The 15,513-nt window shown below is 40.6% G+C and overlaps 1 protein-coding gene across 13 annotated transcripts in view; it reads left to right on the top strand.

The window, feature by feature from the left end:
• Positions 1-15,513, top strand: part of LOC108713799 (liprin-beta-2) — a 93,545-nt gene that overhangs the window by 59,504 nt on the left and 18,528 nt on the right. For 6 of the 13 annotated variants that reach the window (XM_041589902.1, XM_041589896.1, XM_041589899.1 and 3 more), the window contains 7 exons: positions 2,147-2,338; positions 5,469-5,561; positions 6,761-6,872; positions 8,159-8,191; positions 10,632-10,693; positions 12,021-12,096; positions 14,383-14,488. In XM_041589902.1, the coding sequence (XP_041445836.1) occupies positions 2,147-2,338; positions 5,469-5,561; positions 6,761-6,872; positions 8,159-8,191; positions 10,632-10,693; positions 12,021-12,096; positions 14,383-14,488 (674 nt within the window). Of the gene's footprint in view, positions 1-2,146; positions 2,339-5,468; positions 5,562-6,760; positions 6,873-8,158; positions 8,192-10,631; positions 10,694-12,020; positions 12,097-14,382; positions 14,490-15,513 lie in introns of all 13 variants that reach the window. The other 7 variants (XM_041589898.1, XM_041589901.1, XM_041589906.1 and 4 more) reach the window with 5 other exon arrangements.

The following is a 15,513-nucleotide window of genomic DNA, read 5'->3' as shown; positions in this document are numbered from 1 at the left end:
GCCTCTCCTATTTATATTCCAGTCTCTTATTCAAATCAGTGCATGGTTGCTAGGGGAATTTGGACCCTAGAAACTAGATTGATGAAATTGCAAACTGGAGAGCTGCTGAATAAAAAGCTAAATAACTCAAATACCACCATAAATAAAAAATGAAAACCAATTGCAAATTGTCTCCGAATATGACTCTCTACATCATATTAACAGTTCATTTATAGGAGAACAACCTTTAATGCTGGTTGGCTGGTATCTGTATCCTCCCTAAATCAGATTAATTGATGCCAGTTATCTTGTTTTTTTTCCTAGGACCGTTCCTAAGTTTGGAATGCAAATGGTTTCTAACCCATGGCAACCAATCAAATATTTGCTTTCATTGTTCAACCAAAAAGCCAATTACTACTGGTTGTTATGGGTTACTGCCCCAGTGCAAATTTGCCCAATGTTTATAAATAAGCCCCACAAATGGGTCCATATTGGTGTGCAAGTGTGCGCTAAAAGGATTTTTGTGCACACGCTGCACCTAAAATACAAATATATTCTATATTTCATTTGTACTATAAATAGGGATATGCAAATTAGGGTTCGGCAGGCAGAAGGATACGGCCAATCCTGAATCCTGCTGAAAAAGGCCGAATCGGGAACTGAATCCTGGATTCGGTGCATCCCTAATTACAAGAAATGTCCCTTTATTGGCTCCATCCATGGTCAACATCTTGAAATTCAAATGACTATTTAGACTGCTGAAAGTGTGAGCTGCCATGGTGCTTGCCTCGGTTGAAGTATCACCCGTAGCTGTTGCAAGGGTTATTGTATACACCTAAATGGCACCAAGGCTGTAAATATCCGGCGCCTTTGGAGAATCCCTCATCTGAGACAGGCGGTATAGCTGGTGTGGGTTATGCTGAATGCTTCCATGCAAATAAGCAGAGGATGGGGATTACTCAGCACATAACAAGCTCTGCGTTCTTTCTTTATGGTCTATTTATGGGGAGACAACACATGGAGGATTATCCCTTCCCTATCCCTTCTCTTCTCAGCTGTTTAATCCTCTTTTATCCATTGCTAATAGAGTCTAGGCCACATTTATTTCTCTCTACTGCAACATTTATTAACAGGGTTTATTAACAGCCCAAGGCCTCTACAGCCATTTAGCAAGGAAGATCTGTGCCCCTAAAGATGCCCCAGTAGCTCCCCATCTTCTTTTCTGCTGATTCACTGCACCTGCTTCGTGCTGCTGTCACTTACTGAGCTTTGGGACCCACTCAGAATGTTCATATCATATACACATTTTTATATATATATATATATGATATGAAAGTTACAATGCAAGATTTAGTAGTAAATAATTCCGGCTCGCATTTTATTAGTAATTAGGTTTATTAGTAATTAATGTGCCGTCTGCTCAGAAGATAATTATCGTCCTTGTAGCATCAGCTTCTACGGCAAACCATTATTTTCTGCTTGATGATTTCCCACGCCCCCTAACCTTAGCTTCACAATGGCAGCCCTGAGCCCACTGAGCATGTGCAGAGCCACTGACACTCAAAAGATCCAAGATGGAGAGCTTCTAGGGAGGCCTGGATCATTTCTTTTATAGGGCTGCTGAGCTTGTGGGCTGGTACAGAAAATCCAGTATGGGGTCCGTTATCCGGAAGTTGTTTATACAGAAAGCTCTGAATTATGGAAAGGGCTGCCTCCCATAGACTCAATTTTATCCAAATAATCTACATTTTTAAAAATGATTTCCTTTTTCTCTGTAATAATAAAACAGTAGTTTGTACTCTGGGTCGGACTGGACTATTGGGTTTACATGATTACATGACTTATGGTATGAAGATCTAAATTACAGAAAGAGCCCTTGTCTGGAAAACCCAGAGCATTCTGGATAATAGGTCCAATACCTGTATAATACAGCATATCTAACCATACTCATTTCCAGGTCTATTTCTCCTTTAAAAGATTTCCAGTCGACCTGTCCTCTTTCTGATTTTATTACACATGCCTACTGGATAACTAGATCCACAGATGCACTGCTTTAGTCTGTTATCCTTTAAATTCCAGCAATGACATTCTTGGGTAGGAAATTATATTCCTTTTTTATTTTTCAGCAAATGTCCCTGATTGACTTGTGTGTCTAAACTTTTTACAGTCGGTAGTGAATCTGATAAATGAGCTGCAGGAGCAGATGTGCAAACTTCAGCTGGAGATCAATAATAAGATCCACGAGAGGGAGGCTAAGGGTAGCCAATCTGACTTAATAATTGAGTCTCCCTATGTCAGCACTCTCTGCCTTACTGAGAGCCCCCAGCAGATGCAGTGCCCGGGATGTGAAGGGAAGGAAGTACGAGAAGTATTCTCTATCTCAGCATGTGCTTGTGCCTTCTTGGGGCTGTTGAAGTACAGATGAAGCAAAATTGGTGAATCTGGTGTACACCAAACAATGTTTATTTAGATTGGTAACAAAAAAGGTTGTTTCTGTGCATTCCAGATGCTTCAATTCATCTTGCTCATCTGTAGACTAACAAGAATATGCAGTGTGACTTAATATCTAACCCTGTTCCAAAAAATAAAAAAATCGGTGTTCCAGCTGGTGCAAAAAGCAAATTTGCTAAATAACCTCAGTTTGGTATGTCTTCATTTGATGCAGATCTGTGTGAATCTGCACTTTCATATGATTATACATGTATCTAGTGATTTAAGACTGGAGAAGCGCATGGTCTAGTTAAGACTTGAGACAAGAGGAGGTTAAGATTTAACAATTAAGGGAGGTAAAGACTGTAGACTAGAGGAGGTCAAGACTGTAGGCTAGAAGAGGTGTTGACTATAGGACATAAGAGGCCAAGAGCCCGTAGGGTAGAAGAGGCCAAGAGCCTGTAGGGTAGGGTAGAAGAGGCCAAGAGCCTGTAGGGTAGGGTAGAAGAGGCCGAGAGCCTGTAGGGTAGGGTAGAAGAGGCCAAGAGCCTGTAGGGTAGGGTAGAAGAGGCCGAGAGCCTGTAGGGTAGGGTAGGAGAGGCCGAGAGCCTGTAGGGTAGGGTAGGAGAGGCCGAGAGCCTGTAGGGTAGGGTAGAAGAGGCCGAGAGCCTGTAGGGTAGAGGAGGCCGAGAGCCTGTAGGGTAGAGGAGGCCGAGAGCCTGCAGGGTAGAGGAGGCCGAGAGCCTGCAGGGTAGAGGAGGCAGAGACTTAAGACAATAAAAACAGGGTCCTATGATGACCTAGAACTTTTTGTTTAACAATTTGGTCTTGGGTTTGCCAGGTCTTCTAGAGCTTGGACTCTACACAAACTATACTGGGTATTATTTCAAATGATTAAAGACTAATTTCCAATCCCTGCCTTGTCCTGCATTGGGTAGGGTGAGGGATGATGGTTATTGTCCTTTGTTTTTCTGCAAAAGCTGGAGCATTTAAGATTTCCTGTCGCCAATCTGTACCCAATATAGGGTGGTGGTTTTTTTTTTCTGGCAAAAGGGCTATCCGATACTATGGATCGAAATATTCTCCTTTGGGTCTTTTGGAATCCTAGTTCTGCCTGCCAAGATGTGACCTGCTTTAGAAACAGGACTGAGTGTTTGTGATTCTCATTGACAAACTGTTAAGAAATAATGAACATGTTTAATAAATAGGTCCTTGTGGTTCACTCAAATGAAATGCTGAATCATTTTGAACCTACAGATTTATTTTCACTTGGAAAAATTAGTAGGCAAGTAGCTAACCCAACAAAAAATAAAAATGGGTTAGACTTACTGTTGGTTGAAAAAGGTGCCCAGATGATATATAAAAATAGAAAATCTTTATTAGGACATTCAAGCCTGACGCGTTTTGTGCCTAGGGTGGGCACTTACTCATAGGCTAACCCACTGGGCTCAATATGGAATCCTCCACAAAAGATTAAACTACCAAACGAAATCCGAACACTTAACGTTCATATAAAAAGGACAACCAACAACTGTAAACTAAACATGTCACATTCAATTGTCCAGAGCTGTGAAAACTCATCACTTTCAGGGATGTAAAGAAAAGAGACTTGGAGAATAGATGTTGAGTGAGGAGAGGAAGAATAATGGTACTGAGGGCGGGCCCCTGGTCTAGGGTTTTTGGGTGGGCCCCTGGTCTAGGGTTTTTGGGTGGGCCCCTGGTCTAGGGTTTTTGGGTGGGCCCCTGGTCTAGGGTTTTTGGGTGGGCCCCTGGTGTCTCAGTCAGACACCGACAATAATGGTATACTCTTCTTAAACAGCACATAGTGCCTTAAAAAACCCTACCCCCTACCCTACATAGACCCCCCCTACCATACTTAGAACCTCTTCCCCCCCAGCCTAATTGTTACTCCGGGCCAACGCCCCTAACATTTCACTTACCCCTCGGTGCAGATTCCGAGTTCACGGGTGCCATCTTCTTCTCTCCAGAAATCCTCGGAATGAGACCGGCGCGGTCGGCGCATGCGCAGTTGGATCAATTTTCTGGTTTGTGACAAGTGCGCATGCGCCGAAAGTCATAAAAATTGCCTGAAGATGGCTTCCATGAACTCCGATGCCTGAATCTGCACCAAGGGGCAAGTAAAACGTTAGGGGCATTTGCCCAGGGTAACACTTAAGCTGGGGGGAGGAGGGAGGTCTATGTAGGGTAGGGAGGTTGGGGTTTTTTAACTTTAGTGTTGAATTCTCCTTTAAAATTAGCTTTTCCAGCTTCTGCAGGGCACCCAAATGAATTCAGTAAACCAGCTTCTTGACCCATAATTTGGCATAGAACCATAGCACCTTATTATAAATTGTAGTAAGAACGTTCACATAATGGGACCCACCCTAAACAGCACGGGGTCCCGGCCCATAGGTTACTAATCCCTGAACATTTGTTACTGAATCACTCTCAGTACAGAAGAATTCCTGTGTAAGAGATTCAAACATGGCCACCATCTCTTTAAACTGGTCATTGTTGGTTGCCCATGTCCCTAGTGTAATAAAGTATTGAGAGTAAGAGATTTATCACATTACAAAGCTACTGAGAGAGAAATAGAAGCCTGAGAACAATGTTGTCCTTGTGCAAGTCAGAAACTGTAATCCCTGCCATGCCCATCTATAGTTTTATAATAAAACCTGAGGGGATTCCTAGTGCCTTTCTAATCTCTAATCGGAGTTTAAAACTGCAAGAATTATTTTCTAAAGCCCCTTTATGCAGCTGACACGGAGATCTGAATTGACAGACAACTTGCTTATGATAAATGGAGTTCTGCAGAGACTTGTCAAAGCATCTTAATGTCTCTGCAAATATCCTATAAAATCATAGTTCACACAAGTGGAAACTATTTGCTTTAGCAATGCTATTTGCTTTATAGTCATGTGCAAACAGGTCAGCCTGTGCTTAGGTGAGTGGATATATATTTATTTAATCAGGGGCGTTGATTTGGGTGTTTCGGTATGTTCAGATAATGCCGCGTGTTGGCCCAATCTTGTCTTTATCGTTTCTCCTTTCTATCCCAGGGGCTGCTACAGGAACTAAAAAACCTTAAAATAAAAGTAGAAGAGCTGGAAAATGAGCGGGCCCAGTATGAGTGGAAATTAAAGGCAACAAAAGTGAGTGAGTTTTTTTTTTTGTTTTTGTTTTTTTACATTTTTGTTGTTTAATTTGAGATGCACTATCATTAAAGGACAAGTTAAGTTAAATACGCTTTTGGTGCCAATACCGCTAAGTGAATCAGCTGGAGCCAATAGAATGTCTTCCTTTAAAATTCCACCAGCCCAAGGTACTTTTTTAAACAGCCCCACACCATCATGTTGGCTCCCATAGGTCAGTGGATCCCCTGCAGCCGCTGGGCAGGCACTTGTGCTGTTTTATACTTTGGCCAAGTTTAATATACTGCACCTGCACATGCCCATTTAAAAGCAGGGAGATTGTTGGGTAATTGGAACTAGGCTCCGGGTCAAACTGGGATGTTGGAGCCCCCTGGGACCTTGACTTAAAGAGCCCTCTATGTAAACTGAAGGGCCCTCTTGGAGCTCGGTGTCCAACAACACGCTGCCAATGCCATGGGGAGGGGGGGGATGGTATAGTTGGGGGAGCAGGTATAGGTCAGCAGGGCCCATGAAGTCCAGGGCCCACCATGTTTTTTCCCGGTGTCCCGCCAGCCCAGTCCAACACTGACTAGGCTTGCAACCCAGGTCCCAGCCAGTATGTCACCAGCAAAGCCAATAAATCTTCAGCTGGGGTCTATATTAAAATAATTGTCACTTCCAACCCTGGTTTGTTAAATTACAGCTCCTGCCTCATTTCACCCTCAATCCACCCCCTTTTTCCTTTAATATGCCCCAGTCCTTGTTCCCAAGCCAGTCAGCTGCCCCAAAGTCCTGCCCCAAATCTACCCTGTTGTTGCCCCTATGACATCCCTAGTCTTCCCCCTTCACATACAGTCCAGTAAAACATTTTGCAGATGGTGTCCAATATGGCGGCACTCTGGGCCCATGTGATTTTTATGGAAGCACCAGCTATGGCTGCAAGGTTAATAATTTGACTGATGGCAGGTTCCCAGTATCCTGGAACAACCCCTATTTTAACCTTTACTTCTTCTATTAATTGTTTTTTAAAGAAGCATTAAGCATTATTTCCATGCTTGTATCCCAACTGGCCACCCACACTAAGTGCTCCCTCAATGGTTTTGTTTCCCCCAACTGAAATGCAACCTCTATTACCCCACGCTTGCAGTGAGGGAAAAACAATTTTCCACTGAGAGGTGCCCTTTAAAGAAAATGCTTATGGTGTACTCTGTATATTTCAGGCAGAGATTGCCCAACTACAGGAGCAGCTGGCATTAAAGGATGCTGAAATTGAACGGTTAAAAAGCCAAATTTCATCCAGGACCATTGCACAGAATGAATCCGCAGAAAGAGGTAACAGTCAGCTAATATGACTTTGTAGTATTAATTCATGTTGTAATTGTGTCTGGGCTCCAGTCTGTCTGTATCTGCCCCCTCCATATGCAACACACACATCCTATGCAATAGAGCACTAACGCACATGTGTATCTACCCCATGCACTAACACATCCAAGCCCCGTGCATTAGCACACTCACATAGGTATATGTTTATTTCACCATGTTCTCTTATGGTGCTTTGAGTGTTGGCACTGTGCCCCTGTGATACTCATGCCATCCCCTGATACATATCCCAGTTCCTGCCAGTAAGACTGTCTCCAGTATGTGCCAGAGAAATCCGTTCTCTCGGTGAGAAGTGAATGAAAGCGTAACTTGATCCCAGGCGTGCCGGAAACTCGTATCCCATTCGGAAATGCAGGCTTGCAGAGTCATGACTGGATCCAATAGGCTGCCAAGCTATTCTGTTACACGGCGTGATCTGTTTCCCAAACATATATATCCGTGCATGGATTCTTCCTTCCTTAAAGTGAAAATATATCCTATTTCTAAGGCATGCTTATTGCCATTGCTACAGTAGTACAACACATATGAGAACTTTTATTGAACCAACATGATATATCTAATATATAACATTTTCTGCCATTAAGAAGTATTGCTTGCCCCACCAGTACTACTGTAACCATTCAGCATTCAGCTGGTATGGGTACAAGGCCAGGAGCAAGAATGGTATGCATACCTCCCAACATTTGACACAACATTGACCACACCCCTTTCTGTGGCCACACACCCCTAATCACCATGTTTGTTTTACAAAATTTGGCAGGTTATGAAAGTTTGAAAATATTTCTCCTTATCTAAACTGTGTTTTTGTGTCTCAAAATTGTTACAAAGTATCTTATTTGCACCTGTTACCTGTTCTGGGCTCTCTGCTAAAAGCCAATTAAGTGAGAAACTTTGTTTCTTTTTCTGGCTGTTCAGTGCAGAGAAAAGCGGGACTTTCCAGTACAAATGAGGGACTGCGGGTTGAGCTGTCAAAAGAGGGACTGTCCCTCCGAAAAAGGGACAGTTGGGAGGTATGGGTATGGATACAGTCACAATTCTGCACTGGGTTATACTTGTTGGCAGGTCACTAGGTGGCTTGGAACCCCCAGAAGTAAAGTCATATATATATATATATATATTTGCCATGGATCTAATATTTATGGTAAAAGATTACATTTTTTTGATGAACCTATTGAGCAATGACTATCCAGATGACCATATAATTTCACTTTGTTTTTTTACTCCTATGGGACACGTAGAAGAAGCATTTAGGAGAAGGATAAAAGACAAACGTAAGCCACCTGTCTTGTTCTTGCGCTTCCCCGCCAGTAATGTTCTATGGCACCGCTGCAATAACCCACCCAGGGTGCTGTTGATTTGTTTTTACCAATCATCGCAAACACACCACCTAACCTGTTACCAGAATCTTCTCCTTTCCTGGTGTCTCCCGTTGCATAATTATCAATGTTGGCTAAATTAATGTTTGTGGCTTGACCCAACTAGAAGTGAAGAACCAATCGAGCTGGGTGGTTGAGGAGCAAATTTATCTGGTAGAGGATGTTCAAATCCTGTCTCCTTTCTGGTTGGGCTCAGATTGTTAATTCCAACTACTAACATTCCCTAACTTGATTGTGCAGCTCTAGTCCAAGTTCCCTTTATCCAACACAATCTGGACCATCTAGTAGTTTTTCTATTGACTTAAATAATGCCCAGAACTTTTAAGTCTATAGTGCACTAGGGGTTCTGACTGACATTGTGCATGACTGTAAAATGCCACAACTGACCATCACTTCTCCTTAGCTGGTGTCTCCTATTGCATAATTATCAATGTTGGCTAAATTAATGTTCGTGGCTTCACCCAAATAGAAGTGAAGAACTGGGTGGCTGAGGAGCAATTTTATCTGGTAGAGGATGCTCAAAGCCTGTCTCCTTTCTGGTAGGGGTCAGCTTGTTGATTCCAAGTAACATTCCCTAACTTGATTGTGCAGCTCTACTTCAAGTTCCCTTTATCAAACCCAACCTGGGCCATCTAGTAGTTTTTTCTATTAACTTAATTAATGGCCAGAAGTAAGATAAGTGCTGTATTTTAGGTCTATAGTGCACTAGGGGTTCCGACTGCCATTGTGCATGACTGTAAAATGCCGCAACTGACCAGATTGTTGATTCCACCTAACATTTCCTAACTTGATTGTGCAGCTCTACACGTTTCCTTTATTTAACCCAACATGGGCCATCAAGTTATTGTTCTATTGACTTTAATAATGCCTAGAAGTATTTTAGGTCTGTAGTGCACTAGGGGTTCTGACTGTCATAGTGTATGACTGTAAAATGCCGCAACTGTCCATCGACACAAACAAAAACAAGCTGCCTATGGCAGATGCAGCACCTGACTGAAAGGGACCATTGCCTATTGGAACCCCCTGGACATGGGGGAAGGGTGTGTTGACTGCTCAAGCCCATAGAGAACTTCTACAAGGTCAGCTACCCTAGGAGCCACCTCCTGTTGAGTGCATGTAGCTGGAGGCTTATGGGACCCTAGTAGAGAATGTGAAGCAGGGCCCTTCTTATGATTCTAAATTATTACCCCCTCTAGTCTTCTATATCCCTCACCCTCCATACTCTATCTGTCATTGTGGTTCCATTGACACTAGGGGGTTATTTATCAAAGTCTGAATGCCAAAAACAAGAAAAATCCAAGTTGTTTTTTACCATAAAAAAACTAAAAATTTTCGTGATTTATTATACCCAGAGGATGGAAAAAGTCCAAAAAAGTCAGAAAATCTGGCATCTCAGACCTGCCGAGGTTGTATATAAATCAATAGAAGTCCCGAAGATATCTTGGTCTGAGTTGGGTTTCGTGCAAAAATCCGAAGATTTCCCGGTTTTAGAATTGTACGGTTCGAATTTTCGAAAGATTTTCAAGATATTTTTGGAGTTTTTTCCAGCACTCAAATTTTTCTGAAAAATGTATTGATAAATAAGGGGATATAAGCCTTGCAGGATTTGGTCGGAGTATAATTCAGAACAAATTTAGATTTTGATAAATAACCCCTTAGGTTAAGCCACACACCAAGTAAGTTCCATTCCTGGTTGAATGTTCAGCCCTGAGCCACCAACTCAGAACTTCTAGCTCAGAATTCCTGGACATCCAGCTAACCCTTTATTGTTACAGGACAAGTAGAATTTCTCATAGCAGGATGGTAAACCCTGCCACCTCCCCGTTGCGTCCAAATGTCCGACTCCTTTTTTGCTCTCAATGTTCATAAAGTTCAGTATTCCTTCGGTTATAAGCTGTTCTTCTCCAGTCAATGTTGACCCCATTAACTTCCTGCAGCATCCCCCCCCCCAGCCAATGGCCAAATCAGGCAGCATATTTACAAGGCTTTCCATCATTGTGATTGGTTGGGAGCGGATAGAGATTTGTGTTGGAATTTGGGGACAGTGTTGTGATTAGTAACTGCTGCGGCTTCAGCTCCATAACCCCCAACCTTCTTTTCTCCTAATCTGATCATTGTGTTGTTATTGGTGGATTTTAAAATTGTCATCAATGGGGCATTGTATTTGTGTCTTATGTACAAAAAGAGTTTTCTCGCGTGTTTTCGCCTCCAGCTCCAATGGTGGTTGTAAGGCATGGAGGATGCATGGGAGAGCATCATTTTGGCCGTGTCCTATATACAGTATTCTTTCACCATCGGACACTAGTAACCAATTTGTCTCTGTTTTACACATTAGATCAAGAAGTTCAGAGGTTGAAAGTGGGCATGGAGACATTATTAGCTGCAAACGAAGAAAAGGTGAGTGAGTGTGCTTTATTGGAATGTTTCAGGCCAACGGGACAAGGGCAGTGTCGGACTGGGATGCCAGAGGCCCACTAGAAAGCATTAGACCTTGGGCCCACCAGAAAACCTAAAACTGTGAGCCCACCAGAAAACCTAAGACAGTGGACCTTTCCAAACTATTACTCCTCCTCTCCCCACTCAACCTCTTTATTCTCCTCGTTTTTTATATATACTTACAATATTCTCCCATTATTATTATTTTCCCCCCAATAAAAAATGACCATGAAATAGACCAAATGTAAACAAGAGGGCCCACTAACACCTGGGCCCACCGGGAGTTTTCCTGGTATACCAGTGGGCCAGTCCGACACTGGATAAGGGGAATGGCTGGCGACTGAGCTTTAAATGGGAATATATCGTTAGAGATTATAGGAGTATTGGGCATAATTGAATTCTGTTATTTAATTTACTTCTTTTTACTTTTCTTAAAGGGGTGGTCCACCTTTAAGTTAACTTTTAGTTTATTATAGAATCTAGTTTATTATATTATAGTTCTAAGTAACTTTCCAATTGGTCGTTATTTTTTATAGCTTTTTTTCTTCTTCTTCTGGCTTTTTCCAGCTTTCAAATACGGGGTCATGGACCTCATCTAAAAAAAAAAAAAAAAAAAATCAAATGCTCTGTAAGGCTACAAATGTATTGTTATTGTTGCTTTTTATTACTTCTCTTTTTATTCAAGCCTCTTATATTCCTATTCCAGTCTCTTATTTAAATCAATGAATGGTTGCTAGGGTAAATTAGACCCTAGTAACCAAATTGCTGAAATTGCAAACTGGTTAGCTGATGAATAAAGTTAAATAACTCAAAAAAACACGAATTATAAAAAAAAATGCTTGGTTGCTAGGGTAATTTGGATCCTAGCAGTAACCAAGCGGGGTGTGAGTGGGGGAGGGAGAGGCACAAGCAGACGGCCAGCCATTTAAATTGAAAGGGAGAATTTGGAGTGGGTAAGTGAAGACGTGGCCCCTGCTCTGGCACACAGTCCCCCCTGAAGAGTTATTAGCCAGTGCTCAGTCTGGAAGTGATTTTCTCAAGCAGCCTCCTAATAAAAATGTTTCCAATTAATTGTCCCCCTGACAAAAACATTTGGGTTCACTTAACAGAGCAATTTATAGAGGGGGATTAATAAAGGTGTATAAAACCGCTGCGTTACAAACCACCAAACCTTCCAAGTTTAATAGTGATAAGAAGGGAAATGTGGAACAACTGTGGCTCTGCTGTTAGTGATTTGGGGCACAAAGGGGAAGTGAACTGCTGACCGACTGCGACTTTCTGCTTTCAGGACCGTCGAATAGAGGAACTCACGATGCTGCTGAGTCAATACAGACGAGTGAAGAATTTCGTATTGGCAGCTCATGGTAATGGTTTTTTTTTTTTTGTTTTTTTTTTTTGCACATAATATGACTTCATTATTATACAGGAATGGGACCTGTGATCCAGAATGCTTAGGACCTGGGGTTTTCCGGATAAGGGATCTTTCCGTAATTTGGATCTATTCTACTAGAAAATCATTTAAAAGGGGTTTTCAACTTTGAGATAACTTTTAGTATGGTTTAGAGCGTGATATTCTGAGATAATTTGCAATTTGTTTTCATTTTTTGTTATTGAAGGTTTTTGAGTTATTTAGCTTTTTATTCAGCAGCTCTTCAGTTTGCATTTTAAGCAATCTGGTAACTAGGGTCCAAATTACCCTAGCAACCATGCATTGAGATGAATAAGAGGCCGGAATATGAATAGGAGAGGCCTGAATAGAAAGACGAGTAATAAAAAGTATCAATAATACATTTGTAGCCTTAAAGAGCATTTGTTTTTTAGAAGGGGACAGCGACGCCCATTTAAAAGCTTCAAAGAATCAGAAGAAAAAGACAAATAACTATAAAAAAATAAATAATGAAAACTAATTGAAAAGTTGATTCCAACTGGGTCGTTCTATAACATAATAAAAGTTACTTTAAAGGTGAATCACCCCTTTAAATATTAAATAAACCCAATAAGGATTAATTATATCTTAGTTTGGATCAAGTACAAGCGACTGTTTTATCATTTTAAAAAATATGGATTGTTTGGATAAAATAGAGTCTATGGGAGACGGCCTTTCCGTAATTTGGAGCTTTCTGGATTATGGGTTTTTGGATAATTGATCCTATACCTGTATAGGAAATGTACATAGATGATACAGATCCCTTAATGTCTTATGAAGCACATGATTCATCAGCAGTTCTTATATAAGAAATAAAAGCACCTCTGGATTCAGACATTTGATTTTATTACTGCTGCCGCTGTTCAGCCCCAAAGCTCTGGCATGGGCAGCACTCCCTGTTCCAGATGACTAAACAGCATTGGTTTTGCTTGGGACCATGGCAGCGAGTAAATATTATTCTGTATTTAAGTATCTGGGACTTAATGGACTTTATTAGAGAACATATTACATACGTATTCCCTGCTTTTGCAAAAATGAATGATTTTAGCAGTTTTAGCGATTCATGACGGTGACATAAAACTCCTATAATGTTACAGATTGCTTTAAAGGGGTTGTTCCCCTTTAAATTAGAGAGTGATATTCTGAGTCAGGTTGCAATTGGTTTTCATTTTTTATTTTTGGGGTTTTTGAGTTAACTTTTTAGCAGCTCTTCAGTTTCAGCTATCTGGTTCCTATGGTCCAAATAATCCTAGCAACTATGCTTTCATTTAAAGGAGAACTAAAGCTTAACTAACGAAGTAGCTAGAAATGTTGTACATAATGTTTTGTTCTTCTGTATCAGCCCAAGGCAACCACAGCCCTTTAGCAGTAAAGATCTGTGTCTCCAAAGATGCCCCAGTAGCTCCTCATCTTCTTTTCTGCTGATTCACTGCACATGCTCTGTGCTGCTGTCACTTACTGAGCTTAGGGACCCACTCACAATATACAGTACACATAGAATAGAAATGTCACAATATAAGGCTGATTAGTAATTAATACAGATAATTACTACATGGCAGCACAGAAACCAGTGCAATTAGCATCAGAATTTAATAATCAGCAAACCTGTAGCATCAGCTTATATTACAGCCAGGGAAGCTCATTTTCTGCTGGATAATTAGTGACGAGCCCTAAGCTTAGCTTCTCAACAGCCAATCAGAGCCCACTGAGCATGTGAGTGTCACAGACACTTTCCAAGATGGTGACCCCCTGTGACAAGTTTGATCATTGCTGCTATTGAGATGCTAAAACTTTAGGCTGCTGCAATGAGATCTGTATATAAAATGACATTTATAGCCACATTCATTTTAAGGGTTTAGTTCTCCTTTAAATTAGAGTCTGGAATATGAATAGGGAAGGCTTCAATAGAAAGATGAATAATAAAAAGTAACAGTATGTTTGTACCTTTTCCAGGCATGTTTAAATGGGGTCAGTGACCCCATTTGAAAGCTGGAGAGAGTCAGAAGAAGAAGGCAATTAGAAAACTATTGAAAAATAATGAAGACAAATTGAAAAGTTACTTAGAATTGGCCATTCTATAACATACTAAAAGTTATCTTTTAGGCCATTACCCAGGCCTGGCCAATTGCAGAGAATTAAAGGGGTAGTTCCCCTTTAGCTTTTAATATCATTAAGCTACAGTGATGGCGTTTTACATGCTAAGCAATGCCATGTTTCTCTACAGCCTCCTCTGAGCGAATGCTGTCCCTAAGCAGCGAGGAAGAAGTGGAGGCCACTTTAAGGAAACTGAGTCCAGTGAATAACCTGACTAACGAGTTACCAAAACCAGATGTAAGTCACTTTGATGGGCAGTGAGTTGTTTTTTTTTTTTTTTTCTTTCTTTCTTTTAAAATTCTTTTTATTGAATTTTCATGAAAATACAATGAATTAAATATATGAACAATCATATTATGGAATAAAAGAACAATTCATATGAGTAAAATTCAAGAGATGTTTTCATGTATCTGAACCATGAAATAACCAGAAACAAATCAAAACAAAAACAAAAAGACCCGTACTTTTTTTTAAAAAAGATAATTAAGACATGGGAAGTCAGTACAAATAGTTTTAACACACTATTACCAAATTCATTCATTAGCGATCATCTTGTCCCATCAGTTTAAGGATAAAATCTTTTTTAGAAACATCTAAAGATGAAATATACAGGGACCATCTGATTTTAACTTTATTTCTTTGAATAGAATCATCCATCCTAAATCTAACAGCTTCTTGCATACATAGCTTATGTAAATATGAAATTACATCTTTCAAAGAAGGGGGTTTTTTTTTTTTCTAATGGGGCCATGGATTAGCGTTACACTGAACCATATTTTCCCCACCTAGGGTGGCAGCTTTAAAGGATAAGTAAACCTTAAATATAAGTGAACATAAAATTGACGAGTGAGCTATTCTAGGCACTTTTGCATTGTACATTCATTATTTTATTTTTTTTCTATTCACTGTTTACTTATCCTTTAAGGAGGAGGCCTTTGGGTGCCAATATAAAAAGTTCTGCCCAACCTGTTGAGTGGAGAGGAGCGTAGAGAGGGGTGGGACTTTGATGTCAGGGGGTGGGACAGAGGCTTTTAGGGGTAGGGTCATGATATGGGTGTGGTTATGATATTATTGCAGTTGGATGAAAATTTGGCTGGTTTTCAAAAACCGGGAACCTGAAATTTTGAATCAGACTGGACCTAAATTCAACCTGTGATCATATATGAGCTGCAATAATTATTTATTTATATATATATATATATATATATATATATATATATATATATATATATATATATATATATATATATATATATATATA

The sequence above is a fragment of the Xenopus laevis genome, chromosome 4L, assembly GCF_017654675.1.
Source record: "Xenopus laevis strain J_2021 chromosome 4L, Xenopus_laevis_v10.1, whole genome shotgun sequence".
NCBI classification, from domain to species: domain Eukaryota; kingdom Metazoa; phylum Chordata; class Amphibia; order Anura; family Pipidae; genus Xenopus; species Xenopus laevis.
This window is presented reverse-complemented; position numbering and strand designations above follow the sequence as displayed.